Source organism: Sphaerodactylus townsendi, linkage group LG02 (assembly GCF_021028975.2).
Source record: "Sphaerodactylus townsendi isolate TG3544 linkage group LG02, MPM_Stown_v2.3, whole genome shotgun sequence".
Lineage (NCBI taxonomy): Eukaryota > Metazoa > Chordata > Lepidosauria > Squamata > Sphaerodactylidae > Sphaerodactylus > Sphaerodactylus townsendi.
In genome coordinates this window covers 20,184,289-20,212,287 of record NC_059426.1, presented here as the reverse complement: position 1 = coordinate 20,212,287, position 27,999 = coordinate 20,184,289, and the positions used below count along the sequence as shown (strand labels likewise).

The following is a 27,999-nucleotide window of genomic DNA, read 5'->3' as shown; positions in this document are numbered from 1 at the left end:
ACACGTGCCAAGTGTGAGCTCACCTGGGCATGGACCAGAGCATCATTAAAGAGGATGAACCAGTTCACCGAGAATCTCCCAGCATGCTGCAGAGACAACCCTCGATTGCTGCTCTCACAGATCAATCGTCGTTCTGGTTTCCTCAAGGAGTCCTATCATTAAGTGAACGAGACAGCCACAAGTCAGCTTGTCAATGAAAGACGAATACAGGCCTGATATCTGCTCAAGTGACGAGGGTGGACAGTGGGTGAACATGGACACTGCACAATTATGGGGTGTGAAACACAAGAGACTGAAGATTATCCTTCCTGAAACCGGAAGTGGTGGAAGATGGTAAGAAGGCGCGGAAGGGGAAGTAAATTGCTGCGTTAAAAATAATGGAGGCATGAGGGTTTGTGATAGCAGAGAACGGGTAGCTGCTATTGTGCTGGCAGCGGTCAACATACTGTCATTTTCCCAGGAAAGGTTTTCCAGAAGCTTAATGTGTATTCGGCTTCTTTTCTTTTCCTGCCCAGATGGACAGCTAGGGATTCATAACAAGAACTGGACTCCTGGAGGCTCTGGTATTCTGGAGATGTCTAGGGAGGAAGAAAAATAATAAAACAAGATTGTTTCCAAAATACTTATCCTGAGGTTTTATCACAGTGACTTCCTGTTGTCAATATTGGGAAAGAGACATATTTTAAGAGGGCAATGTAATCAGTCAAGTCACAGTAAATGCAACCCTTGTTTGTGGTACAGAGTAGGTGAAGTATCTTGATTCAAGCAGTTCAACTAATTGTAAGGGCAAGTTGTTTAACAGCTTGCAGTAAAAAGTGCAGTTCGTGCAGATTGCTACCTAACGCATTGTACTTATTGTGAAACAGACAATTGAAAAGCTATAGTCATGAAAACAAAGTTAATAACATTCAACTGTTTTTAACGTAATTTTTAATGTTTTGCACTTATCTTCTGCCCTGTGAAGGATAAAATAATATGCTTATTAAAAGGACTGCAATTTCCCTTGTATCTCTCTCAATGTGTAATTAAAGACACAGGGTTGGACTTTACCACTATGTGAAGGTGAAGAGGGCATGTTCCTAGCATTTTCCACGACCACATCTTGCACCCCATCTGAGTTAATGTTTCAGACACTGATGGAATGCATTTTGCACCCATTGGATGGGTGGTTTCTTCCCTCCCAGCCCCCAGATGTGTCTGCTGATAGGATACAACTGATTATTTTTGCATGCACACAAGAAGGTTAAAATTATTTATTTACTTCATTCATGCTCCCCCTTTCTCCCCAATGGGAACACAAGGCGGCTAACATCATTCTCCTCTCCCCTGTGCCATCCTCCCAACAACCCTGCGAGGCGGGTTAGGGTGTGACTGGCCCAAGGTCTCCCAGCCCGCTTCCCTGGCAGAATGGGGATTCAGTCCTGGATGGCCCCAGATCCCAGTCTGACAATCCTACCATTGCGCACACTGGCTTTCGATGGTCCTATGAATACGAGCATTAAAGGACATGCTTTTTAAGCCCTCGAGCAATCAAACAATTAACACACATTCCAACTGAAGCTTTTGCATCCAACAACTCACCACTTCAAAACAAGCAGCAAGCTTTAGCAGAACTTTAGCATAATTCTGAAGTCTTCTGATGGGCAAGAAAAATAAAGCGTTTAGCACTTCCACCAAAGGCTGAGATTCCTCATTTGTCTCTGACAAATCCTGAAGTAATGCGTGGTTTTTACTGAAGAAGTCCCTGCAGGTAAAAGATGGGTGTATGTTAGAAAGCCTTGTTTTCAGTGCTAAGACAGAGAAATTATTGTTCTGTAGAATCATGCAACAGTGGCGACTGAGGCAAACCCAGAAAGGGTAAAGGATTCGTTCTTCGGTTAATCAGAATGGAAGGCAATCATTCAATGGAGTTTTGTACAGGCAACTCAGTCACTTCGAAAGAACTATTTGGGTGCTTTGCGCATTCTCTGCCATTCCTCCAAGGAACTCAGAGCAGCTGACATATTACTCCTAGGTAGCTTCCCTTCCAGTTATAGTTCATTTTAGCAGAGGAACTGTTTCTTCAGAACACTGTTTAGACAAGGGTACAGAGTTGGGTGACTTATCCATTTGAATCAACTACACAGGTAATAGGTGAGAAACAATATGCCATACTTTGATATGAGAAGCACAGCTCTAGCAGGTGATGAAATTGCTAACTACACATATTTCCATTTACACTGTCCATAGCTAAAATGTTAAGACCTCCCAAATAAGCCACACTTCAAGTTACATCCACAGGGAATGCCACATTGGTCTCCATCCACACACACACACACACACACACACACTCTGGTTGGCCTTTTCCGCACAAATAGTTTAAAATGTCTCCAGAACGTTTTCGATCCGCCCTTTTCCATGACGTTTCTCCACACTCGCCTCCTCCAAACTTTTCTTTCTCTTTTTTTGGCTGATCTATTGATTCGATACCTTGTCAATCTGTTGAATAGTTGCTTTATGTAATTGTGAATTTACTCACGAGTAAATTTACCCACGCATAAGAGAAAGTGCAGGGAAAAAATCTACTGAATTGGTGCTTCGTGTAATCTTGGCTTTACTCGTGAGAAAATTTACCCTTACATAAGAAAAAATGTGAAGGGGAGAGGAGTGTGGAAAAAAGCCAATTTTTTTTAAATGCACGAAATGATGAGAACAAAGAGGTGAGAGGAAGGGAGTGAGGTGAGGTGAGGGATACAAAAAATGGCGATCCAGGCTTTGAGCCGAAAGCTGAACGAGAACTCAAGGGCTTGATAAACTGATATCTTTGTATTGACCGCTGCCTTTAATAGATTTTAATAGATTTTATTGGTTTAATAATTTTACTGATTGTAATTAATATTGTTGTGCACCGCCCAGAGCCCCTCGGGGATGGGGCGGTCTACAAATTCAAAAAATAAATAAATAAAATAAATAAATAAACAAGATGGCTTTTTGGTGGGAAATTTAAAATGTTTACAGAAAATCACACTGCAAGGGAAGCCAGCTTGGAAACGTTGCAGCCAAAAGAATTGTTGTAAAAGTGTTTTCAGATATGACGGATTAAAAGGAAAACAAAATGTTTCTGGGAGCAATAGGAGAAAACAAAGTGTGGAACACCATGGAAGAAACAATTTGTTAAAGTCCTGGAAAACGTTTCAAATGACTTGTGTGGGAAAGGCTATTCTCTCTGTCTCAGATATTTCACTTCTGCTGTCTCAGGAGTAATTCCTTCGGCTCCCTATCTCATGGCCAGTCTTTGTGGCTTCCAGCCCTTTTGCTCTTTTCATTTTTGTCTAAATCCCTTTTTTAACTCAGCTGTAATACGCTTGGGGAACAGTAGCCGAAAAACAGGCTGGAAATCACAAAGTAAATAAATAAATGCCCAAGCATATTTACTGCCTTGCGAAAGGAAGTTCAAGAAAGTTCCAATTAGGAGGCCATATTGTGCCCTCCATCCCTGAACTTATTAACTTTTCAGTGTGCTTTTCAAGAGGCAGGAAGTTCAAAGTAGTGGGAAAAAAATGTTCAAAGGATATTATACCCGAATGCAAGGTTAAACACAAAACGAACTATATTTTTTTATTCCCCTCGATTGCCTTTTGCAATGATACACGTCCCTATCAATGTATTTATACAGTGATGAAATAAGTTTTAAAATTTTTTGGAAAGGAACAAACGAGGTGGAGAAGACAGGAAAATCAAAGCTTTGGGAACAAAGGAGTAGCTTAGCGCACTAAACAGCAGGGCCACTCTACATGATTAACGAGGTGCTGCCTCGGAAACATCAAACAAAGATACCTTGCCTAGTTCCTCGACTCCTCATTTTCTAACCAGCTTGAAGGGGGGAAAAGGATCCTCAATCAGAAAACTCCTTTTTTTCAGCCGCGAAGACTAATCATCAGGATAGCTTGCATTTTTAAAGTGCTTTGAGAGCCAACTTGGAAGGCACAATATCGGCACCAAGGAGTATCAGAAGTGCCGTTAGACCTAGTCTCGGCTAATATCTCAAAGGGAAACACGGCAAAGTTGCCTGACAATGAGGAATCCTGGTGAGTTTCTTCTTCCCTTTTAAGCCGAATTGCTTAATAGGAGATCCCGAGGACTAGACAAAGAAGCCCGTCTGGTATCATGAACCATGAACATCAGTTATCTTGCTGAAAATGTTTGGTCATCTGAATTGGTCATGATAAACATATTACTGTTACCCAAATAAAAGTTTCTTGCCTACTCAGATGATGGAACAGAGGGCATGCTAATCAAATTTGAGGAGATACCAAATTAGTAGCGGTAGCTTATACCCCAAAGTCAGAATTCAAAATAACCGTGACAGGATTAGAGAGCGGGGTCAAAATTAACAAAATGAATTTCAACAGGGAGAAATGTAAGGTCAGAAAAAAATATGCAGATATTAGACGGGCAATACCTGGCTTGACAACAATACTTATGAAAGGGATCTGGGAGTCTTAGTAGACCACAAGTAGAACATGAGTCAACAGAGTGATATGGCAGCAAAGAAAGCCAATGCGATTCTGGGTTCAGTCTCTGGAACCAGCAGAGGAGAAGCAGTGGTGGAGAAGACTGGGCCAGAAGAGCAGTCTCAGCTCTGGTGTTCATTTTGAAGGGCTTTTCTCATAGCCACATCTTTTAAAACAGTGTACTTTAACAGGGGTTTGCAGGGGTTATCTCTTTTTCTCCTTAAGGCTAATACTTTCAGGAGCTGAGACTGGCCGCTGAAGGTGGGGCTTAACAGGGGTTAACAGGAGGTTCCTCTTCCTTTGTCCTGGGCTGCTCAGAGGTGGGAGGCTCCTGGAGGTGGAGTCACCTTTTCCTTTAGTTCAGTCTCTGAAATTAGCGGCGCGCGCCAAGGTAATTTAGCTGCCGCATTTCATTTTTTCTCCCTGTTTTTCTTTTTTGTTTTAATTAACTAAAAGGGAATTTCTTTTGAGGGATAGCAATAAGGTACAGATAGCTCCATAGGGGCACAGACTAAAAGTTTAATATTTAAACATTCTAAACAAAATCAGATAGCATGAGAGGCAGTGAAGCCAGCAGGGGGGATGGGGGCTTTCCAGTGTTTTTTTGCACTGAAGTGTCACATGTATGACTATCTGCCACTGGGACAGAAGTCGTGGGTGTGCCCTCGCTTGCAATCGAGCTCCTGGCACTCAAGGAATGTGTGCTTCTCTTGAAGCCAAGGTGGCAGACCTGGGAGAAGCTGAAAGAGGTAGAGAGGGTGACAGGCAAGGCTTTCCAGGGACCCTAACAGCTGGATCCCCACTCTGGCAAGGTGGCACGATCCCATTCAGATGTCATGGAGAATGAAGGTCTTGGGGACGGAGGGTGCCAGTCTGAGGTGGGGAAGATGCTCCCCTTAGATGGGACCCCTTCCTTAGCTGGTTATCCAGGATATCCTCTCAACCGCACTGAGGATACCCCTCAGGGAGGTGGGGGGCTTCTGCAGTGAGTGGGTGATCTCGGATCATTAGAAATATAGAGAGTTGGGCTCTATGAGGCTGATGACCGCATGGTGACTTAAGGGTTCCTGCCTGGTGCTAAGGTTGCAGATGTCACGCCTCGCCTAGATAGGCTTTTTAGACAGTGCTGCTGGGTGGAGCCGCAGCAGTTGTAGTCCACATTGGCACCCAACGGCATATTGGGGAAATGTAGCCGGGAGGTTCCTGGAAGCTAAATTTTAGGCTGCTAGTGTAACAGGTTGAAGTCCAGGACCCTCAAGGTGGCATTCTCAGAAATAAGCTACCTGTTCCATCGCCAAGAGGGCGAAGCTAGGTGCAAGCGGAGATACAGGGTCCTTTACCGCGTGGATGAGAAGATGGTGTAAGGCAGAGGGTTTCCAGATTTGTCAGGAACTGGGGAACTCTTTTGGGACAAGGCAGGCTCTGGTAACAAAAGGGACGGGCTTTATCTGAACCAAAGAGGAACCAGAAGCCGCTGGCATGCTCAACATTAAAAAAAAGGTGGCAGAACAGCTTTTAAACTGAGCCCTGGGGAAAGCCGACAGGAGCTGAGGTGACTTCGGGTTCGGAATACAGTATCTATGAGGATGCAGACAGAGAGGAGAGGTTTTTCTAAATCAAATCCACATGCAAGCTTTAGGAACATAAAGCAATGTGCATGTGACAAGGGATAGTGTCTACAAAAAAGACTTGAGGGTAAAGCACATAAATCCCCAGGTTAAGGACAAAGACAGGGGTATACAGGTGTCTCTATGCTAATAGTAGAAGCCTTCTAACCTAAAATGGGGAGCTGGAGTACAGAGTTTTGAAGGAGGATCTTTGATATAGTGCGGGCATTACAGAGACATGGTGGAATGAGGAGAACCAGTGGGATGCTCTTATACCAGGCTACAGGCTCCACAGGAAGCATAGGACAGCGTGCATTGCGGGTGGATTTGCCCCTTTACATAAAGAGAGCATAGTGTCACATAAAATAGACAATGAAAGTGGGGAGCTGGTTCCCCTACAGAATCACTGTGGATATCAAATACTCAGGTGTGAAGGGACAGTTTAATATTAGGAATATATTATCGCCCCCCTGACCAAAGTGCACAAGAAGATTCTGAGAGATGGAAAAAAAGAAATTAGAGAGGCCAACAAAAACAAAAAATGTAGTGGTAATGGGTGATTTTAACTATCCCCATATAAACTGGAAAAAATGCAGTAATGTTCAGGTCATAGTAAGGGAGAGAGCATTCCTGGATATGCTAAATGACTGTGGCTTAGGAGCAGATGGTGGTTGTGGAACCAACCAGGGAGAGAGGTGGGATCCTTAGATCTAATTCTATGTGGGACCCAGGATCTGGGTGCAGGAAGTCAGTGTTGTTGAGCCGATAGGAACAGCCATCCACAATGCTGTCAGATTCAGTATCTCTGCATGCGAACAAGTGACAACTACTAATGTAGTTACATTTCTCGGGCCTCTTCAGAAAGGGAAATTTCTCAAAGATGAGGGGATAGTGCGCAGGAAGCTGAAAGGGAAAATCAAGAGAGTCAAACTGTCCAGGATGCTTGGAGGTTATTTAAAAAACACAGTCATAAAAGCCTCAGCTGGAATGTGTTCCGCAGGTTAGGAAAGCGCAGCTTCAGTCCAAAAAAGAAAGCCACCATGGTTAAACAAGAGAGGTTGAGGAAATTACCATCAGAAAAAAGAAAATGTCTTTTAGAAAATGGAAGTCCAGTTTGACTTGATGAAGAATATGAGAGGGAAACACAAAATGGTGGCAAAAGAGAAGTAAGTTAGCTATAAGGGAGGCAAAAAAGGATTATGAGGAACGCATGGCTGCGAACATCAAAACCAGCAACAAACAGTTCTTCAAGTACATCAAAAGCAGGAAGCCAGCAAGGGAAGCGGTAGGCCCGTTAGATGACAAAGGAACAAAGGGTGTGCTAAAAGATGGCAGGGAGATTGCAGAGAAGCTGAATGAATTCTTTGCATCTGTCTTCACCCAAGAGGAGGTGAGTTCTTAAAGAGCTCAAGCATGAAATTGCTGATCTTCTCACTTTAATATGCAACTTATCCCTGAAATCAGGCTCCATTCCTGAAGACTGGAAGATGGCCAATGTCACACCAATCTTTAAGAAAGGATCTAGGGGGGACCCAGGAAATTACAGGCCAGTCAGTTTGACATCTGTTCCTGGCAAATTAGTAGAATCTATCATTAAAGATAAAATTATTAAACATGTAGAAAAGCAAGACCTGCTGAGAAAGAGTCAGCATGGCTTTTGCAGAGGCAAATCCTGTCTTACAAACTTACTAGAGTTCTTGAGGGTGTAAACAGGCATGTGGATAAGGGGGAACCAGTGGACATTGTCTACTTGGATTTCCAAAAGGCTTTTGACAAAGTTCCTCACCAGAGACTATTGAGAAAACTCAGTAATGAAGGAATAAGAGGGGAAGTCCTCCTATGGATTAAAAACTGGTTGAGAAACAGGAAGCAAAGAGTGGGTGTAAATGGGAAATTCTCACAATGGAGAGATGTAAGGAGTGGTGTCCCCCAAGGATCCGTTTTGGGACCAGTGCTCTTTAACCTATTCATAAATGACCTGTGTAGTCAACCCCGCAGGGTCGCCTTTTGGCGAACAGGCCAGACGCCGGAGGGTTTCATCTGGCGAGAGCCGCCAGCAACAGGAAGCCGCTGATTCGCGGATCCTGACAACTCTGCCCTGTGCTGGTCTCTCGCGACCTTTATTAGGTTTCCTTTGTATGCAAAGGAGGTGGTAGGAGATGAGCTGGACCGGAGACCTGGAGATCATCATGTGATGCATGATCCACCTGGCTGCTACGCGCGGAGAGGAGCATCAGCCGCCTGGGCCTAACTCTCACCTGGGGAGATCATTGTCCTTTGTCTGGGGACCGTGACTGGAGCCAGATAGTTCATGACCCGTGACTCATACGGGTTGAGGAGGGGGGGCGCGGTGCACTCAGAAGGTCAGAGGGTCCGCTGGTGTTCCAACTTACCATTGTGCTGCTGGGTCAGCAGCATCACTAGACCTGTGTAGTCAACCCCGGCAGGGTCGCCGCCATGAATAGGCGGTAGACGCTGAGGGAGGTTTCATCTGGCGGAGAGCTGCCAGCAACAGGAAGCCGGGATTTCGCGGATCCTGACAACTCTGCCCTGTGCTGGTCTCTCTCTCGACCTTTATTAGGCTCTTGTGGGCGCAAAGGAGGTGGGTAGGGAGATGAGCTGACCGAGACCTGAGATCATCATGTGATGCATGATCTCACCTGGCTGCTAGCCATGGAGAGGAGCATCAGCCGCTTCGGGCCTAATCCTCACCTGGGGAGATCATTGTCCCTTTGTCTGGGACGCCCGTGAGCCAGATAGGTTCATGACCCGTGACTCACACGGGTTGAGGAGGGGTGCGTGGCGACCAGAAGGTCAGAGGTCCACAGGCTCCAACGTTTCACCACGTGCTGCTGGGGTCACAGTGCATCGTACTACAGCACCCAAGTAGGGGTGGTAGCGTGGTGGCCAAGTTTGCAGATGATACCTAAATTATATAGTGTGGTGAGAACCGCGAAGTTGATTGGCGTAAGAGCTCCAAGCCGACCTTGATAAATTAGGTGAGTGGGCCAAGAAACTGGCAAATGCAGTTCAAATGTAGCAAATGTAAAGTGGATGCACATATAGCAAAAAAATCCAAACTTCACATTACACGCCACAGGGGTCAGTGCAAAGTATCAGTCACAAGACCAGGAAAGCGTGGATTTGGGCTGCCTTTAAGTTGATAGTTCCATGGGAATGTCAACTCAATGCATGGCAGCTGTGAAAAAGGCAAACTCTAAGTGTTGGGGATAATTAGGGAAAGGAATTGAGAATAAAACTGCAAAGATTGCCGCATGCCCTTATATAAATACGTGCAGCGCACCAAGCACTTGGAGTACTGTGTTCAGTTCTGGTCGCCACATCTCAAAAAAGGATATTGAGGAGATAGAAAAAGTGCAGAGAAGGGCAACAAGGATGATTGAGGGACTGGAGCACCTTCCCTATGAGGAGAGGCTGCAGCGTTTGGGACCTTTTTTTTAGTTTGGAGAGGAGACGTCTGAGGGGGGATATGATTGAAGTCTATAAAATTATGCATGGGGTAGAAAATGTGGACAGAGAGAAATTTTTCTCTCTTTCTCACAATACTAGAACCAGGGGGCATACATTGAAAATGCTGGGGGGAAGAATTAGGACTAATAAAAGGAAACACTTCTTCACGCAACGTGTGATTGGTGTTTGGAATATGCTGCCACAGGAGGTGGTGATGGCCACTAACCTGGATAGCTTTAAAAAGGGCTTGGACAGATTGATGGAGGAGAAGTCGATCTATGGCTACCAATCTTGATCCTCTTGATCTGAGATTGCAAATGCCTTAACAGTCCAGGTGCTTGGGAGCAACAGCCGCAGAAGGCCATTGCGTTCACATCCTGCATGTGAGCTCCCAAAGGCACCTGGTGGGCCACTGCGAGTAGCAGAAAGCTGGACTAGATGGACTCTGGTCTGATCCAGCTGGCTTGTTCTTATGTTCTTATGTTCTTATGGGTTGCATCAACAGGAGTATAGTGTCTACAACAAGGGAAGCAATAGTACCACTCTATTCTGTGTTGGTCAGATATCACCTGGAATACTGTGCCCTGTTCTGGGCATTGCAATTCAAGAAGGATATTGACAAGCTGAAATGTGTCCAGAGGAGGGTGACCAGAATGGTAAAAAGTCTGGAATCCATGCCCTGTGAGGAGAAACTTAGTGAGCTGGGTTTGTTTAGTCTGGAGAAGAGAAGGTTAAGGAGTGACATGATAGCCATGTTTAAATATTTGAAGGGATGTCAATGTTGGAGAGGGAGCAAGCTTGTTTTCTGCTGCTACAGAGACTAGGACACAGAGTAATAGATTCAAACTATGAGAAAAGAGATTCCGTCTAAACATCAGGAAAAACTTCCTGAGGATAAGAGCTATTTGACAGTGGAATACGTTCCTCGGAGGGTGGTGGAGTCTCCTTCTTCTCGCCTAGATCAGGCTAGTCTGGGTTATTCAGGCTGCTCCTTCCATGTATACCCAGGTTTTAAAAGACCTTTCATTGGAGGGTTTGTCTTGTCTAGAGACTCTTCTCTTTTGAATGGAAAGTCATGGGGAAACCCCATCATGAAACACACAGTCGCACCACAAACAATAAGTGCACAAAAGGCTAAAGTTAGAACATTTACAAAGCCTGCACTGAAATAACATGCTGTTTCTATCATATCACCAAACCAGGAAACCCGGCAAGCCGAGGAAATTGCTGGCAATGAGTCTGTGAGAATACAAAGTGTTCTTTTCCCTCCTCTAAGTGGCACTGTGCAGCACTAAAATGAATTGTGGCACAGGGCTAGGGATTCAAATTAAGAGGCTCACAGACATTATGCCAACCATCATCAATATTAGGAAACTTTAACTTACATTGCTGGTTTGGACAGAAGTGCAAATCCTCCCATCACTATAAAGTTTGTCAAGGAAGTACAGTACCTAAACCAGAGAAGTTGGAGGAAAAGTGAAAATAAGTGGACGTGCAAATTTAAGATACCCTCATGAACTTGCTGGATTAGGGCTGCCAAATGCCGGGGGTGGGGGTGGGGGGGTGCCTAGAGATCTCCTGTAATTACAACTGATCTCCAGACCACAGAGATCAGGTCCCCTGGAGAAAATGGCCGCCCTGGAATGGCATTATACCCAGCTGAGGTCCATCCTCTCCTCCAAACACCGTCTCCCCAGCTCCACCTTCAAATCTCCAGGAATTTCCACCCCAAACTGGCAACTCTATGCTGGATAGGAGCAGGAAGTAAAAACAATATGAAAAGATGAAGAAAGCCTTCCCTCGCTCTGCCACCAACATGGCTACTGTAATTTGAGAATGCTCCTTCCAGCATCTCTCTGGGAACAAAAGATACCTTGTATTGTTGAAGGCTTTCACGGCCGGATTCAACTGGTTGTTATGGGTTTTCTGGGCGGTGTGGCTGTGGTCTGGTAGATCTTGTTCCTAACGTTTTGTCTGCTTCTGCTTTCGTCTGCTTCCACTTTAGAGGCACCTGAAGATGCCAGCCACAGAAGCAGATGAAACGTTAGGAACAAGATCTACCAGACCACGGCCACACAGCCTGGAAAACCCACAACCACCAAAAGATACCTTGTCAAAACTGCAGTGCATGGCCCAAAGAAGGAGAAGCAGGGGTGGGGGGAACTGGACTGTCCTCCAGTGTGATTCCTCTAGCACTGCTTAGGACCCCAGCCACTGCAGGGACCCTCCCAATGTGGCCCAGCACATTGAAACAGCTAAGCGGCAACATCTTAGGCCCTTCTGCACATGCAGAATAATGCACTTTCAATCCACTTTCACAATTGTTTGAAAGTGGATTTTGCTCTTCCGCACAGTCAAATCCAGCTGCAAAGTGCATTGAAAGCAGACTGAAAGTGCATTATTCTGCATGTGTGGAAGGGACCTTATCAAAACAGCTAAGTGGCAATACCCAGTGCACAAGATTAATGTGACAAGAGGGTCACAGTGTGTATGAGACTGATGGAAGAGTTAGTAAAATGCAAGTTTTTTTAGCATTCCTGTTGCACGATGCCCATTTTAAACAGGTTTTGCACAGATGACCAAGATAATCCACACTGAAGTTAAGAAGAAGAGTTTGAGAGTTTGGATTTATATCCCCCCTTTCTCTCCTGCAGGAGACTCAAAGGGGCTTACAATCTCCTTGCCCTTCCCCCCTCACAACAAACACCCTGTGAGGTAGGTGGGGCTGAGAGAGCTCTGAGAAGCTGTGACTAGCCCAAGGTCACCCAGCTGGCGTGTGTGGGAGTGCACAGGCTAATCTGAATTCCCCAGATAAGCCTCCACAGCTCAGGCGGCAGAGCGGAGAATCAAACCCAGTTCCTCCAGATTAGATACACGAGCTCTTAACCTCCTACACCACTGCCTTGTGAGCACTTGGTGAGATATATCTTTAAGGAAGGTGCAGCAGCATTCAATTTTGTTTTACCTAGTGGTATGTAATTGCTTATATCTGAACATTCAAAATGCCCAATCATTTCATCTCAGTGTTAGCCACAAACATGATCAGGCCCCTTTTCCGTCAAAGTGTTACATGACAAAGTCTTTAAAAAAAAAGCAACCTCACCACTTGGAAGTCCTATCTTGCCATTTGGTTGAACATGCAGTTTGGTTCACAGGTTTTAGAAAGCAAAGGCAATCATGCAGATATCAAACATAAAACTTCAAATATCTTGTCGTATTTCAGGTTTTTTCTCCATTATAACTTCTTCCGCCAAACAATACGCCTACCCATAATGCAAAACAGAATTAGATACTTGCTCAGTGTAACTTTCCAAAAAAAGGCTTGAATGCTTCATGACAGCCAAATTCTTTGCCTCTTTTAATCCCTGAAGGAAGGTAGTCAAAGAGGCTCCGTGCTGGCCAGTCAGGTAGCAGAGCTTGCTGAACGTGCTTGCCATTTCCTGCAATAGTTGAACTGCTGTTACAGCACCTAAGTTGTCTGTACAGGTAAAAAAAAAATCAGTTATACTAAGTAATGGTGCACAAGTATACCAGCAGGTAGGAAGACTACAGCTGCAATATACCAGCCTAGATTAATTCTGATTTCTCTCACTATTCTGACTTCTAGATTAGTTCTGGTTTCTACTAATGGAGCCAGCGTGCTGTGGTTAAGTGTGGTGGACTCTAAACTGCCAAACCAGGTTTGTTTCCCCACTCTTCCACATGAAGCCTGCTGGGTGATCTTTCAGAACTCTCTCAGCCCCACCTACCTCACAAGATGCCTGTTTGAGAAGAAGAAGAGGAGAAGATTTTAGATTTATACCCCACCTTTCTCTCCTGCAAGGAGACTCAAGGGGGCTTACAAGCTCCTTTCTCTTCCTCTCCCCACAGCTGACACCTTGTGAGGTAGGTGGGGCTGAGAGAGTTCAGAGAGAACTGAGACTGGCCCAAGATCACCCAGCAGGAATGTAGGAGTGCGGAAACATGTCTGGTTCACCAGATAAGCCTCTGTTACTCAGGTGGAGGAGTGGGGAATCAAACCTGGTTCTCCAGATTAGAATCCACCTGCTCTTCACCACTACACCACGCTGGCTCTCGGGGGGACGACGACTGTAAAATGGTGACTGTAAGCCATTTTACGACACCTTATTGTAGAGAAAAGTGGGATATAAAAACCAGCTATTTTTCTTCCACTGTACCAAATACTACAGCAGTCCACTTAACTAATGGACAAATGTTGATTCTAATACCAGAACACACATGCCGCAGACAGAAAAATAATTATCAACTGCCACTGTACTTTATATACTTAGCTGCTAGGAGTTCAACTCTGATGCTTCAGATAAAATTATGGATTTCCTACTCTGTGCCCAACTTCATGCATGACATGATAGCAGGGGCTGTTGGGAATTGTAGTCCATGAACATCTAAAGCGCCAGAATTGGACACCCCTGTACTAGCAGGACAAACCAGTTCAGCCATTGTCCAGCCTCAGGTGATATGGTGATTGCCCGGATAAAGCAGGGTTCCCTGAGAAAGCAGCAATAGATTGGGATGCCTGAGGATGCTGGGAGAGAATCTGGGTGGCCATGAAGAAAGCAAATGTGTAGCAAAGGGCCAAGGGGGGGGGGGGTCAGTTCTGGAATGAGCAATAGAAGCCTGGAATTCTGCTGCTGCTGCTGCTGCTTTTATAGTGCTGCAATACCCGTTGAATCCAGCTGTTTGCCTGGTAGGGAAGCTTTTGGTATATTAAATACTACAGAAGCAGTGTTATGTTCTGAAACAGCAGGAGAGCTAGCATCGTGCTAAAGGGAGAGCAAAGGCAGCTGGCTGGCTTTTTCCTTATCTGAACCTCTCAGCAACCGTAGTTCATGACTGATATAAGAGGAGGACACTTGGTGAGAGGGATGTTAATTGGTATTAAGACCGAAGATTATCAATGGCAATCTCATTAGATAAAAAAGGAAGTCAGATTCTTAAAAGTTAGTCAGATGCAGAAGACGACGCTATGAGGAAAAGCCTTACCTAATCCCAAGAGAGGTCTCAGAACTTGTGATTTTATAGCACTCAGTTTGATGTAGAATTGTCTTTCTGTTGATGCCAACTCATGCAGACTAGCAATATAGCCCATAATGTTTTTATCTACCAGTGCCAAACAGTTTGTTCGCCCTGCTGCCATGCTGCTTATATACCCTAGCTGGAAGAAAGAAAAACTATTTTTAAAAACTTAAGGAAAACAATTACAATTAACTCTAATTTACATGGGTATCTTCTTGCATATAACAAGGCAAGTGACGAGAATATTGCCTTTATCTGCATAGCAACCTTCCCATCCAATTACCAACAATGGTGGACCCTGCTTAGCTTCCATGCTCTGAGGAGCTTGGACTGGTCAGAACTATTCAGGCTGCTATATTCTTCTACTTTACATTTTTTACACGCCAAACTCAAACACAGAGATGTGCATCTTCATAAATTCCGTAATTTTAGCTTCCTCTTGCCGTACTACACCCCTCATATTTATTTGCCAGCAGCAAGTAGGAGACCTTGTGATAAATCCTTATTTAGCTCACTTAAGCAGCACCACAGGTCCACGAAGAACCATGGGAAAGATAATTCCCAGAGTTCATGAGAAGGACCACAATTCCCATTCTTTCTTTGCCTGCTGATGAAAGATCAAGAGCCTAATTGGAGGCCATAACACAAGGTGTTTTTGTTGCTTCCAGATAAGTTTAAACTGGAATGAAAGAGATGAGGGAAGAGGAAGGGGTCAATATAAACCCATTATGAAGTGAGTCTGAACACTGATGGGGTCCGGCGTGTACTGGGTTCTGGAGAGGAAAGAAGTTTCCAATTTCAAGCTCTACAACTAGGCCACAAAATGTTCTATTAGAACCAAATGGAAAACTAATCCATACCTTACTACAGGAGAGCAACAGTGTTGGATTCTTTGAGCAGTTCTCTTCAGATGAGACATCACATTCTTTTCTTTCTTCTCGACCACTATAGTATAATAAAGGCTGAAAATCTTCTCCATCTACCAGAAATAGTGAATAATCTGGACCTGCTACTGTATGCCAGACATTTTTGTCATTGTTTACCTGGAAGCCACACAACACAGAGACCTTAATTTAATAAGACCTATTACCGTAGAACATTAAAGGGAACTTCCTGATGATATAAAGAAAGGACTTATAGAAGATTTAACCTAAAATAGATTTATTTTGTTGCAGATGAAAATTTGAAAGATTCTCCCTGTTGCTTTTAATTAAAGTAAGGAGACTTCCGAATTAAAAAACAAAAACAAAATTAGCACATCACCCTCAATTGCATAAGGCTTGACTGTCAAAGTATCATGTATGTAATTCTGAACCACTGCCCAACAATGCAGACTGAAAAATCTGCAAAATAAGGCCATGTTCTAATAGGTGGGATAGTTCTGCAAACATAGAGGAACCCTAAAGGTTGCAGAAATGCAGCATGGGTCTCCACTTGTCACTGAAGAATTTGGAAACATTTTTCAGCAATCTCCTACACAGTTAGGTTGTTTAAACAAGATTTACTTAATTTGAATCTGTATATCTGTTTTGTTGTACTGGTCGTTGACTGTAAATAAATGGTGGGCCATTGCGAGTAGCAGAGTGCTGGACTAGATGGACTCTGGTCTGATCCAGCAGGCTAGTTCTTATGTTCTTATGATTGATTGATTGATTTGAATCAATACAGCCTATATACACTATTGGACCATTTATCCTCACTTGACAACATCTATTAATACAAAGAAAAATACCCTAGTTTTCAAATTTAGTCAAACACCATTATCAAGCAGACAAATTAAATCAGAAGAAGTACCTTCGCAAGGCGAGGGACTGTGGTTGGCGAATTTGAGTGACAAAGCTGTCCAAATGTATTGCTGCCCCATGAATACACCTGTGTCAAAAACGTGGACAGAAGGAGAAAAAGAACAGCAATTTCATACTATCTACTTCAAAGGTGGTGAATTGTTACATCTCAATCAATGTCATCCAACTATTACTCATCTTTTCAAGGTTTTACAGAGGGCCAGCCTTCAGACATGACCACTTTCTGATGCTCAGTTTGGCACCTTGGACCTCAAAGTCATCTCACTATAGCATCTAACAGAGCATGCACAGACTGCCCTTCCCTCTGCACTAGAACGTCACAATGACTTCTTAGAAGCCTCATGGGACTTAAGGTCAGTATCCTGAGCACAACTTTCCATATCTGTTTTTCTCTTCTCCTCCTCAGGCATACATATCTTTCTTACCTTCCCTCTTATCCCCCTCCTCACCCCCTTTCTACATTGTGGTCACTGATGGGGGAATATTTGGCACTGCTAGGTTTTCATCACTCTCCTCCCACAGTCTGTGCTTCCTTTAACACATTCCACTCTAATTCCTAACATTTCTTTCCCCCTTCACTTTACTTTGTCTTTCCTTTCCTAGTCCTCACTGCTGCCTGCTTATCTCCTGAAGAAAAATGAATTCCTGATGACTCAAGCAAGGAGCAGAAGACAGGCAGGTTAGCGGGACACACACTCTACATTTCAGTGAATGTCCTTGTGGTGGTAGAAAGTGTCAGCAAGTCACAGCTGTCTTATAGTGACCCTGTAAAGTTTTCAAAGCAAGAGACTAACAGAGGTGGTTTGCCATTGTCTGTCTCCATATAACAACTCTGGTATTCCTCAGAGGTCACCCATCCAAATGCTACCCAGGCCGACTCTGCTTCTGAGATAGGATAAGATCAGGCTCGCACGTGCTACTTAAATCAGGGGGAACGTTCTTATACAGACATGCATTCTTCAGTTTAAAATCCAATGGTTTCACTTATTTCTTTCTCAAAGATGTATACGTTTGTGCCAAAAGCTGTTACGAATGTTGCTTGAGATTTTTCTTTCAACACAAACCTGGAATCATGTCAGAGGTTGATCAGGGAAGTAGAAACACAGGAAGAACAAACAATGCTCTGGAAGTATGAGCGATATTTTATCCACATACCTGTGACTTGGCAGTGAGTGCCAAGGAATGATGTTCACCTGCAGACAAATGAATTACTTCTTTGCCATCAAGACTTTTTACACATAACGGTTGGAGCCTGTGAACCCACAAAAGCAAATCAGGTTCTTCAACATGAACGAGCAGCACATAATGTTGCACAGGTGGTTAATAAAAATTATTTTAAATATCATCAGCAATACAGAGGAGAATGTCATGACAATGTTGACACCAGGTTCTCCTTACCCAGTTACAGATGAGATTAATATAGTAAATTCTGTAATATGGCTGGGTATCAGGATATAGGTGAGCTGGAAAAAGCCCATTTTGGCTTTGCTATGGTATTTTTCCAGCCAAATTAAAAAAGGCTATCCTGATACAGCCAAATACCATATAAACTCATGTATAAGCCAACTCGTGTATAAGCCGAGGCACCTAATTTTACTACCAAAACCTGGGAAAACGTATTGACTCATGTATAAGCCGAAGGTGGGAAGCTGGGAGGCAGAGCTTGTCATTCTTCCTCAAACCCAGCCTGGAGGTGGAGGGAGCTCCTTATTTGGGCAAGGCCATCAGGGGGAGTCACTGCCCAAATAAGGAGCTCCCTCTGCCTCCTGGGGTTTGAGGAAGCCCAGCCAGCCAGGGCTCCCCTTCACCCTCCGAGGAGGGCAGCAACAAGTGGCTTGAGCAGCCGCAGGGAGGTCGTCCTGGCCACGCCCCAAGCCTCGGCAGAGGCCTGAAGAGCCGGCTGGTAAGCAGTGACTCGTGAATAAGCCGAGGGGGCATTTTTCAGCCTTAAAACAGGGCTGAAAAACTCGGCTTATACGCAAGTATATACGGTAGCTGAAGACAAAAAGAGCTTTGGCTTTTTCAGCTTTCAGGTATCTCCAAGGCCTAGCCAGCAGAGCTGAGTGAACGGGTTGGCTCAGCCAATCCCTGCACGCAACTCTCCCCCGCTGCCTCTGAAGCCCGATGAGTTTTGGAGGCAGCAGGGGAGGCAGACAAGCGAAATATAGGGGTCGGCTTGGCCAATCCCTGAATTCATTTTTGTGGCTTGGAATTTTTCAGGTTCAGCTTTAAAAGACCCCCCAAATTCAAAAGAGAAGTCATGGGCGTTGGCTTTTTCAAAAATTTCTGGGTCTTTTAAAGCCAAACCTCCCAAAAATATCAGGAAAAAATGGTGCATACCCCTATTCTATACAAAATTAATGGCTTTATCAGCGCCTCTTAGCTAACCAACAACGAAGGTTAACCAGCCATCCCCCACTAGTGAAAAAACCTGGCATGGAACAGCTTTCCTCAGGGATGCCTTACCTTGGTAAGACATCACCATGTCCTAGCTGTCCTGCTTTTCCCTTTCCCCAGCTCCACACCTCAGTCCGCAAGGATGGGAGAAGTGCATCAGCTTCACCACTGTAGGTCGGAGTGAGTGCCACTGTCCTCATTTTAGCCCGTCCTACTTTTCTCAAGAGCCTCGGAGAAACTTTTACAAAAGAAAACAAGAGGAAATAATCCTCAGAGTCACAAAGAAAACGAATTATTGCTGTGGACAAATACAAATGATTAACAGAACCATCACACCATCTCAAAACAATTGTTGAAAGGCCCATTACCAAGAAGTCATTTTAACAATTCACTACAATATTTTAATTTATCAAGGGCCCCTTCCGCACACGCAAAATAATGCGTTTTCAAACCACTTTCACAACTGTTTGCAAGTGGATTTTTCTATTCCGCACAGCTTTGAAGAGCACTGAAAGCAGTTTGAAAGTGCATTATTCTGCATGTGCGGAATGAGCCTAAGTTAGAAAGGAAGAGCAAAGTTTCTTCTTGAAAGCATTTATGGATCAACTAAGCCAGAATACAGAAGCACTTTTTTAAAAAATCCCCAGAACTACTCAAAATCCCAATTTAGAGTCCATCAAGGGCTACTTTCCAAGACATCTGCTAGTCTGTCCTTTGGAAAGGCTAAGATCACATCAGAGCAAACAGTGCCCCACCATGTTCTCATGCGTAGTTCTTACATGTAGCACCATGAACTACATGTAGTTCCTTGAACTACAAGGATACTGTGCAATTAGGTTGCAATTTAAATCCAGCCAGGTTGAAAACTGAAGTCTTTTCCCATGAAACTTGTGGGAAGAGAGACAATCGTGTTTCACGCTAGCTATCTGTGTTTTGGAAAGGAAAACATAATTAGCAGAGTGATAACGTAAGGATTATGCTTGCCAAGAAGAAAACAGTTTTGAAATGTGTGGCCTCTGTTACACAGTATGGTTTTATTGTGAACAGTTAAATGCCAGTAAACAGTTAAATGTCCAGTAAATGAGTCTCGGCATTATCAGAGCAATACTGTTGATCACACATAGTCAATGCAGTTAAATTTTTTTTAAGTCATAGGCAAGATCTCACTATTATGAATTACAGTGAAGCAAATAGAAAGCCAGCATGGTGTAGTGCAGTGATGGCGAACCTATGGCACGGGTGCCAGAGGTGGCACTCAGAGCCCTCTCTGTGGGCACTCGCAAACAGAGTCTCCCACCCCCGCACATCTAGGCTGGCCTGGGCTGCTGGGCTCGATTATTAGCATCAAACCTAAGACCTACTTTTGGGGAAGCAGTGTAGGTAACCCTGTTAAGCGCTGTTAAACCACACTGAATTTCATGCGAAGAACTACAGCGCAATCCTTTACCTGGGAGTAAGCTCGGTTGCTGGCAATGGGGCTTGCTTCTGTGTAAACCCTCCTAGGGTTGTGATTCACCCGTTGGAAGAGTTGCACTGTTGCTTTAAAGCAAAGCCATCGACTACCACCAAGCTTACTCCTGAGTAACGCACGCCTTGGAGCCAACTGTTTTTTTCTAAACAAAAACCTCAGTATTCAGGTTAAATTGCCATGTTGGCACTTTGCAATAAATAAGTGGGTTTTGGGTTGCAATTTGGGCACTCGGTCTTGAAAAGGTTCGCCATCACTGGTGTAGTGGCTAAGGCATCAGACTAGGACCTGGGAAACCCAGGTTCAAATCCCCATGCATACCACAGAAGCTTGCTAGATTAACTTGGGCCAGTCACACACTCTCATCCTTGACCCTGGCTAGGATGGGAGACCTCCAAGGAAGTCCAGGGCTGCTATTCAGAGGCAGGCAAATGGCAAAACGTCTCAAAAATCCCATGATGGATCACTGTAATTTGGCCGTGACCTGACGGCACTTTCCACTACCACCACCGCCGCCGCCGCCGCCGCCACCACCATCAGAAACACACTTGTTTAAAGAGCCATCTCCGAATACCTTACCTTGTGATAACAAACCAGGTAAGGAGAGCCTTCGACAGACTCCTTCAGACTCTTCTCGAATGTCCACCAAGCTGGAACTCTTCTTACCCTGCATGGACTCCAGCTTGACCTGCTCCTCTCGGCTCTCCTTCAGCCCGTCTGGGCCAGGAGAACCACTGCTAGACGGAGATGCTGCATCGCCAGGAGTCGTGCCATAGAAGCTAATTACCTTCTTCAGAGACAAGGCTTCATAGGTAGCAGCTACTCTCACACCAACTGCTGACGCACAAGAGACAACCAGGCTATTAAGGGCAGATGCACCAGGACCAGTTGGGCCAGGCAAGCAAGCGATGAGATCCTCTTCTTGAGACTGCTAGAAATACAGTAAAAGACATTCAAGAAGTCTCTCTATTGGGCAATGGAGAATCAGGAAATTTTAAAACAAGGTCAGACCACCCTTGGCACTATTTTTGATTTTATGATACTATAAGATCAAAAAAAAAAAGGGGGGGGGGGAGAAAGCCAGCATGGTATAGAAGAAGAGGAGTTTGGATTTATACCCCCCATTTCTCTCCTGTAGGAGACTCAAATCTCCTTTCCCTTCCCCCCCACCACAACAAACACCTTGTGAGGTGGGTGGGGCTGAGAGAGCTCCGAAGAACTAACCCAAGGTCACCCAGCTGGCCTGTGTTGGAGTGCACGGGCTAATTTGAATTCCCCAGATAAGCCTCCACAGCTCAAGTGGCAGAGCAGGGAATCAAACCCAGTTCTCCACATTAGAGTCCATTAGAGTCCACTGCTGCTCTCTCACAATGTAGTGATTAAGGAATCAGACTAGGATCTGGGAAACCCCAGTTCAAAGTCCTCCTCATGCCATGGAAGCTGGTTGAGTAACCGTGGACCAGTCACACATTCTCAGACTAGATACTGGCAAATATTTAGGAATACCAGGGGCATGATGCGGAGGCAGACAATGGCTAACCGCCTCTGGACATCTCTTGCCTGGAAAAACTTATGGGATCACCATAAACCAGTTGTGATGGGGGAAAAAAATCTAATACCTGGATGGACATGTTTACTTTTCATAACACTTCCAAATCAGACTGGAGGACTAGTTATTCAGTTAAATGGCTTGCATTCTTTAATTTACGCATACTGTTCTGATGCAAGGATTGTCCACAAATACTGTAGCCAGATCCAGAAGCAGAGAAGAATTTTATCGCTAATTTAACCAAAAGTTTAGATTAATTAAACAAAACCCAGTGAAACGCTCTCAGTGAAACACTCAGAATCATAGAGCTGGAAGAGACCTCAGGAGACAAACAGTCCAATCCCCTGCCACGCAGGAATACACAAAGAACTTCCGACAGGTAGCCATCTAGCCTCTGTTTAAAAACCTCCACACTCTGAGGCAGTGTATTTTACTGTCGAACAGCCCATACCATCACAGAGTTCTTCCTAATGTTTAGGTGCAATCTCTTTTACCATAGTTTGAATATATTACTCCATATCCTTGTCTCTAGAGCAGCAGAAAACAAGCTTGCTCCCTCTCCAACATGACATCCCTTCAAATATTTAAACATGGCTACCATGTCACCCCCTTATCCTTCTCTTCTCCAGACTAAACATACCCAGTTCCCTAAGACTCTCCTCACAGGGCATGGATTTCAGCCCTTTGACCATTTGGGTTGCCCTCCTCTGGACATACCCCAGCTAGTCAATATCCTTCTTGAATTGTGGCACCCAGAACAGGACACAGCATTCCAGGTGGGGTCTGACCAACACAGAATAGAGTGGTACTATTACTTCCCTTGATCTAGACACTATATTACAATTGATGCAGAATCGCATTGGCTTTCTTACTGTGGAGTCAGGACTCAGGTTCAACTAATTTAGCCAAAATTAGTTGAACATGTTTAACTCATGTTCCACTAAGACTCCCGGTTCCCTTTTACAAGTCTCGCTTTTAAGAAATCCATGCTGCCTTTTAGTGATCATAGCATTCCCCTCTAAGTGCTTACAGACTATCTGTTTAATAATCTGTTATAGAATCTTTCCTAGTATTGATGTCAGGCTGATTGGGTGTTAACTGTTTGGGACTTCTATTTCTCCCATTTTGAAGATGGGAATAACATTTGCCCTGCTTCAATCTGCTGAAACTTCTCCTGTTCTCCAGGAATTCTTGACAATTATTGCAAGTGATTGAGATTACTTCTGCCAGTTCTTGCAATACCAGTGGATGTAGTTCATCAGGCCCTGGGGACTTGAATTCATTTAGAGTAGCCAAGTATTCCAGTACTGTCACTTTATTTATTCTGAGATGGATTTCCCCTACTGCATCATCTCCTCCATTGCCCCAGTCTGAGCATTGTTTTCCTTTCAGGAAAAGACTGAGACAACTTCTGTTGCTATAATTGTGCCGGTACTGCCCCAAGCTTTCCACTTATGCAACAAAGGGCCTCACTTTCAAGCCAGACATAAAACTGACTCTTGTGTAAACATCTGCCCATAAATCAAAGCCCCAGCACTGTTACTGCTTATTTATAACTTCTCTGCCAATAAAAGGAATGCCCTATTGTTTGATGTTACATACTCTTGCCAATGCGGATACCACTGACTTCTGCTGACAGCGGGAAGGCATGCTCTCTGCAGCCAAACTCAGAACATTTGAGTGAACTGAATAAGATCGGAGCTGAGCACCTCCCCTTTTTGCAGTATTTGGATCCTGGGCTAGGCCAGAGGGAAAGATCAAAGGGCTCTTTGCTGTTAGTCCATGGCTGGCAGCTCGTGACCCTGTGTGAGTCAGAAGCAGCCACAGGCTGCTCATCATATGAAGCTGTTTTATACTAAATCAGACCCTTGGTTCATCAAAGGCAGTACTGTCACCTCAGATTGCAAAAGGATCTCCAAGGTCTTATGGAGAGGTCTTTCAAACTACCTACTGCCAGACTCTTTAAACTAGAGCAGGGGTCTGCAACCAATTGGCCATGCTGGCAGGGCTGATGGGATTTGTAGTCCATGAACATCTGGAGAGCCGCAGGTTGCAGACCCCTGAACTAGATATACCAGGTATTAGATCTGTGACCTTCTGCCTGCTGAGCAGATGTTCTATACCAAGCCAGACTCCTCCTCCTCCTGGTTTAAATTTGAATGGGTCCTGGTGGACTGAATATGTTTTGTTTATATGTGTATTGCTTCTATATTTTACTTTGCCCCTTTGAGGAAGAGAAAATTGGTGCAATTTTGTTTGAAAAACCCAGCTCAGAGGCAGCCTTCATTAACCGTATCAAGTCAGAAAATTAACATTTGGGTATTTAAGTCATCCAAGGTCTGGCTGCCTGTGGATACAAAAATCCAGACAATAGGTCAGTTGCAGCATTGTAACTGAATCCTACAAATCTACCAGGGGCTTTCCCCCTAAATCAAAGATTGTGTGTGTGTGGGGGGGGGGAAGCCCCTAAAAATGGGGAGTCCCAGCAGCACTATGAGTTCCCATAGCAACACCAAATGGCTTTCAAAAATGCAGCAGCAAGAGACCCTGGAACTGCTGATCATAAGCATACTAGAATAGGTGAGCTAAAGCAGGAAGGGGGTAAGTCAAAGGCAGCCGGGTGAAGAGACAGAGGAAAAGGAAATTTCACTTTCCTATGAGTTTCCCTCTTGTAAGAAGGGTCATCATCAATATACCCTCTCTATGTCACCAGAACTATTAGTACCATATTCTTCAACTAGCACCCAAAACCGAACATATCAATTGTGCTATGTATCCATAAAAATAAAAGGAAGTGTTTACATTTGGATTATACGCAACAATCTCTATTTCTTTATTTACATTTTCACCCGCTTATTTTTAAAAGTTTAGCTTCCAGTCAGATTAAACTTTCTGTTTTATTAGCAAGCCAGCCACTATGTTCATTAGCTCACTATAGATAAAAATAAAATACTGATAACTTGACAGCGAGATACACAGTTAGCATTTTCAGGGTTTCAAAACAAAGGGAATTAGAAGAAGACATTCCACAAATGCTTTAGAACAGTGGTTCTCAACCTTTCTAATGCTTTAATACAGTTTCTGTATTAAACGCTTTAATACAGTTTCTCATGTTGTGGTGACCCGCAACCCTAACATTTATCCATTTTACAGATGGAGAACACTGATGCAGAGAGTCTTAGGCGACCCCTGCGAAAGGGTTGTTCGACCCCCAAAGGGGTTGTGACCCACAGGTTGAGAACCGCTGCTTTAGAAAAACCTCTGAAATCATGATCATCTCTGAATTAAACTAATAATGAAAAATTTCTCAGTCTCCAAAGAATTCTATCTATTTATTTATTAAAACATTTATATCCTGCCTTCCCTCCTGGTTCAAGGTGGCTTATTAGTAGGTTAAACATCCAAAGCTAAAACCAAAAATAAAATAACAAACCCCAAATTTCTCCCTTGCCTGCCCCCTCGCTCTTATAAGTGGTGTCCCATTGCAAAGTTCACATTTCCTTGCACCCACGTCATGCTTGTTTACCTCCCTTGTGGGTAAACCATGTGTATGTGAACATTAATATCTAGTATTACTAGTCAAGTGATGTTGTACCTCATGCTTCTGAGAAACAGAGGCAATTTTCCAATATTAGAGGTGAAGAGATTACAGGAGGAGATTATTCCCCCATCTTAAAGAAAACAAGCTATTCACACTCGCAGCAATTGTTATATTTCAAGAGCACACACTCTTCAGCAGTTCAAAACCACACGCATTCAGGATTTTTCACTGGGGTTTTCTTCAGTAGTGCCCAGTATATGCATATATAATTCATCCATAGCTGGGCTCAACCATCAGTAGACTGTATCAGCAAGCTAGGGATCTGGAGGGAATGCTGACATGCTCTGTGTGGGAGATATGTATAGATCTTTTCTTGAAAGGGTTTCATAGAGGAACACTCGAGGTATCTTCACAGGATTTTTGAGTATAGCATAAAAATCCCAAGGAAGTAAGGATGGTCAGCCCAATTAAATGTAGAAAAGATATTACTGTATCAAAAGAATAACATCCAGAGTTTTACTAATCTCTGAAGTATGGTTTTGGGGATGCAAAGCTACATATGGAATAAGCAATATTTTTTGCTGATCTGAAAAAACTGTTGAGGTATACTGGGCTTTGAAGCCAAAGTGCAAAACAAGATTTGCAGGGGATTAACAGTACAATCCAGAACAGAGTTACTCCAATCTAAACCCACTCTGTTCTGGATTGCATTGTAAACATCACACATGTGGCTTAATTGCACATGTACAACTGCAGCTGGGCGGGGGAACCCGTAAACTACACACAGAACACAAAACACAAGACTGTTTGCCGTAAGAAACATGGTAGGTTAAACTGTAATGGCCTTTCTACAAAGTAAAACTATTTTGAACATATCATTACAGACTAGGTCAGTGGTGGCGAACCTTTGGCACTCCAGATGTTATGGACTACAATTCCCATCAGCCCCTTCCAGCATGGCCAATTGGCCATGCTGGAAGGGGCTGATGGGAATTGTAGTCCCCCCCCACCCCCCCCCCCCCCCACCCCCCCCCCCCCCCACCCCCCCCCCCCCCCACCCCCCCCCCCCCCCACCCCCCCCCCCCCCCACCCCCCCCCCCCCCCACCCCCCCCCCCCCCCACCCCCCCCCCCCCCCACCCCCCCCCCCCCCCACCCCCCCCCCCCCCCACCCCCCCCCCCCCCCACCCCCCCCCCCCCCCACCCCCCCCCCCCCCCACCCCCCCCCCCCCCCACCCCCCCCCCCCCCCACCCCCCCCCCCCCCCACCCCCCCCCCCCCCCACCCCCCCCCCCCCCCACCCCCCCCCCCCCCCACCCCCCCCCCCCCCCACCCCCCCCCCCCCCCACCCCCCCCCCCCCCCACCCCCCCCCCCCCCCACCCCCCCCCCCCCCCACCCCCCCCCCCCCCCACCCCCCCCCCCCCCCACCCCCCCCCCCCCCCACCCCCCCCCCCCCCCACCCCCCCCCCCCCCCACCCCCCCCCCCCCCCACCCCCCCCCCCCCCCACCCCCCCCCCCCCCCACCCCCCCCCCCCCCCACCCCCCCCCCCCCCCACCCCCCCCCCCCCCCACCCCCCCCCCCCCCCACCCCCCCCCCCCCCCACCCCCCCCCCCCCCCACCCCCCCCCCCCCCCACCCCCCCCCCCCCCCACCCCCCCCCCCCCCCACCCCCCCCCCCCCCCACCCCCCCCCCCCCCCACCCCCCCCCCCCCCCACCCCCCCCCCCCCCCACCCCCCCCCCCCCCCACCCCCCCCCCCCCCCACCCCCCCCCCCCCCCACCCCCCCCCCCCCCCACCCCCCCCCCCCCCCACCCCCCCCCCCCCCCACCCCCCCCCCCCCCCACCCCCCCCCCCCCCCACCCCCCCCCCCCCCCACCCCCCCCCCCCCCCACCCCCCCCCCCCCCCACCCCCCCCCCCCCCCACCCCCCCCCCCCCCCACCCCCCCCCCCCCCCACCCCCCCCCCCCCCCACCCCCCCCCCCCCCCACCCCCCCCCCCCCCCACCCCCCCCCCCCCCCACCCCCCCCCCCCCCCACCCCCCCCCCCCCCCACCCCCCCCCCCCCCCACCCCCCCCCCCCCCCACCCCCCCCCCCCCCCACCCCCCCCCCCCCCCACCCCCCCCCCCCCCCACCCCCCCCCCCCCCCACCCCCCCCCCCCCCCACCCCCCCCCCCCCCCACCCCCCCCCCCCCCCACCCCCCCCCCCCCCCACCCCCCCCCCCCCCCACCCCCCCCCCCCCCCACCCCCCCCCCCCCCCACCCCCCCCCCCCCCCACCCCCCCCCCCCCCCACCCCCCCCCCCCCCCACCCCCCCCCCCCCCCACCCCCCCCCCCCCCCACCCCCCCCCCCCCCCACCCCCCCCCCCCCCCACCCCCCCCCCCCCCCACCCCCCCCCCCCCCCACCCCCCCCCCCCCCCACCCCCCCCCCCCCCCACCCCCCCCCCCCCCCACCCCCCCCCCCCCCCACCCCCCCCCCCCCCCACCCCCCCCCCCCCCCACCCCCCCCCCCCCCCACCCCCCCCCCCCCCCACCCCCCCCCCCCCCCACCCCCCCCCCCCCCCACCCCCCCCCCCCCCCACCCCCCCCCCCCCCCACCCCCCCCCCCCCCCACCCCCCCCCCCCCCCACCCCCC

General features: G+C 47.0%; 1 protein-coding gene across 1 annotated transcript in view; it reads right to left on the bottom strand.

Annotated features, from left to right (window-relative positions):
• The window catches only part of ALS2 (alsin Rho guanine nucleotide exchange factor ALS2), a 38,708-nt gene extending 16,799 nt beyond the window's left edge, over positions 1 to 21,909 (bottom strand). Inside the window, exons 1-12 of the mRNA XM_048484459.1 lie at positions 21,898 to 21,909; positions 20,858 to 21,209; positions 18,880 to 19,048; positions 17,569 to 17,665; positions 16,403 to 16,480; positions 15,469 to 15,651; positions 14,576 to 14,747; positions 12,869 to 13,049; positions 10,957 to 11,022; positions 1,582 to 1,744; positions 447 to 578; positions 24 to 152 (exon numbers count right to left, since the gene is read on the bottom strand). Of these exons, the coding sequence (XP_048340416.1) occupies positions 24 to 152; positions 447 to 578; positions 1,582 to 1,744; positions 10,957 to 11,022; positions 12,869 to 13,049; positions 14,576 to 14,747; positions 15,469 to 15,651; positions 16,403 to 16,480; positions 17,569 to 17,665; positions 18,880 to 19,048; positions 20,858 to 21,209; positions 21,898 to 21,909 (1,734 nt within the window). The remainder of the gene's footprint in view (positions 1 to 23; positions 153 to 446; positions 579 to 1,581; positions 1,745 to 10,956; positions 11,023 to 12,868; positions 13,050 to 14,575; positions 14,748 to 15,468; positions 15,652 to 16,402; positions 16,481 to 17,568; positions 17,666 to 18,879; positions 19,049 to 20,857; positions 21,210 to 21,897) is intronic.
• Between the last annotated feature and the right edge of the window lie 6,090 nt (positions 21,910 to 27,999).